Source organism: Protobothrops mucrosquamatus, unplaced genomic scaffold (assembly GCF_001527695.2).
Source record: "Protobothrops mucrosquamatus isolate PMUCROS unplaced genomic scaffold, P.Mucros_1.0 scaffold30843, whole genome shotgun sequence".
NCBI lineage: Eukaryota > Metazoa > Chordata > Lepidosauria > Squamata > Viperidae > Protobothrops > Protobothrops mucrosquamatus.
In genome coordinates this window covers 1-1,618 of record NW_015416583.1, presented here as the reverse complement: position 1 = coordinate 1,618, position 1,618 = coordinate 1, and the positions used below count along the sequence as shown (strand labels likewise).

Genomic DNA, 1,618 nt, shown 5'->3' with positions numbered 1-1,618 from the left:
TGGTCTTTTCGGGAAAAGCATTTCCCACACTCCCTGCATTTGTACGGCTTCTCCCCCGTGTGGGTTCTCTCGTGAACCCGAAGCAGTGTTGCTGTGAGAAAACACTTCGCACACTCCCCACATTTATAGGGCTTCTCCCCTGTGTGCCCCCTCTGGTGTCTCAGGAGTTGAGCAGACTCCACAAACCGTTTCTCACATTCTGGGCATTGATAGGGTCTGTCTCCGGTGTGAAGCCTCTGATGTCGAATGAGGTGTGCCTTTCTGGAAAAACATCTCCCACATTCTGGACACTTTTCCTTTTTTTGCACTTTGTGTTTTATGCCTGTGTGAAGCTTTACATGGATCGAAAGCTGGGTGTTGCGAGTAAAGCTCTTTCCACACTGCACACACTTGTATGGCTTCTCTCCTGTGTGAATCCACTGGTGTTCTGTAAGATATTGTTTCCAACGAAAAGATTTCTCACACTCCGAGCATTTATAGAGTTTCTCTCCTGTATGTATTTGGCAGTGACGTCTAAATTGGAATGAATGAGCAAATTCTCTCCCACAGTCTAAACATCTGAATTTTTTTTCTCCTCTGTGAACATTCTCATGAAGTCTGAGGCTTGATATCAAACGAAAAAATTTTCCACACTCGATGCACTGATAGGGCTTCTCTCCTGTGTGGATTGTCTGATGTTGAAAAAGAGCTGACTTTTCAAAAAAGCTTTTCCCACAAACCTCACATTTATAGAGTTTTTCTCCCGTGTGCCTCCTTTGGTGTCTCCGAAGTTCGAAAGCAGTCAGATATCGCTTATCGCATTCTGGGCATTGATGGGGTCTTTCCCCAGTGTGAATTCTCTGATGTTGTAGCAAGTGTGACTTGCTGGAGAAACATTTCCCACATTCTAGGCACGGTCTGCTTTCCTCCTTTGTATGTATTTTTTTATGTCTGCAAAGAGATGAACTGCGAGTAAAACATTTTCCACACACAAAGCATTTATAAGGATTCTGTCCTGTGTGAATTTTCTCATGTTTTTTTAAAAAATGTTTATAACGGAAAGATTCCCCACACTCCACACATTGATAAGGTTTCTCTCCGGTGTGGATTTGTTGATGTTTAAGCAGCTCTGGTTTGTGAGGAAAGCGCTGCCCACATTGCATACACTTGCAGGGCTTCTCTTTAGTTGGGCTCTTCCGAGGCCTAGAAAGACACCATCTGCTGGGAAATCTTCCCCAGCGCTTCCAGGATTCCTGAGATCTCTTTCCCTGGTGGATCCACTGATGGGCTCCAAGGTCCGAGCCTTTAGCAAAACGCATCCCGCACTCTCCACATTTGTAAGGCCTCAGTCCAGGGTGGCTCCTGAGATGTTTGGCAAAGCTCCACGTTCCAGGAAAGGAGTTCCCACAAAGAAAACACAGATGGGATCCATCCCCCGTGTGCAGCTTCCGGTGGATCAAAAAGAGGGACCGGTGAGCAAAGGATTTCCCACACTCGGAGCATTTGGAGAGTCTCCCCTGATTCCTCTGAGGGGATCTTTGGCTAAAGCATTCCCCCCTCTGCATAATTTCCAGGGGCTGCTCAATTGCAGGGCTTTCTAACCGAGAAAACTCTTTTAACAAGCAGAACTTTGGAAAAA

General features: G+C 46.0%; 1 protein-coding gene across 1 annotated transcript; it reads right to left on the bottom strand.

Moving 5' to 3' along the window:
• Nucleotides 1-45: 45 nt before the first annotated feature.
• On the bottom strand, nt 46-1,544 carry LOC107302165 (zinc finger protein 501-like; the record flags this gene model as incomplete). Its single annotated transcript, XM_015831279.2, has 1 exon — nt 46-1,544. A coding segment is annotated over exon 1 (1,499 nt), but the record flags the coding sequence as incomplete, so codon positions are not given.
• Between the last annotated feature and the right edge of the window lie 74 nt (nt 1,545-1,618).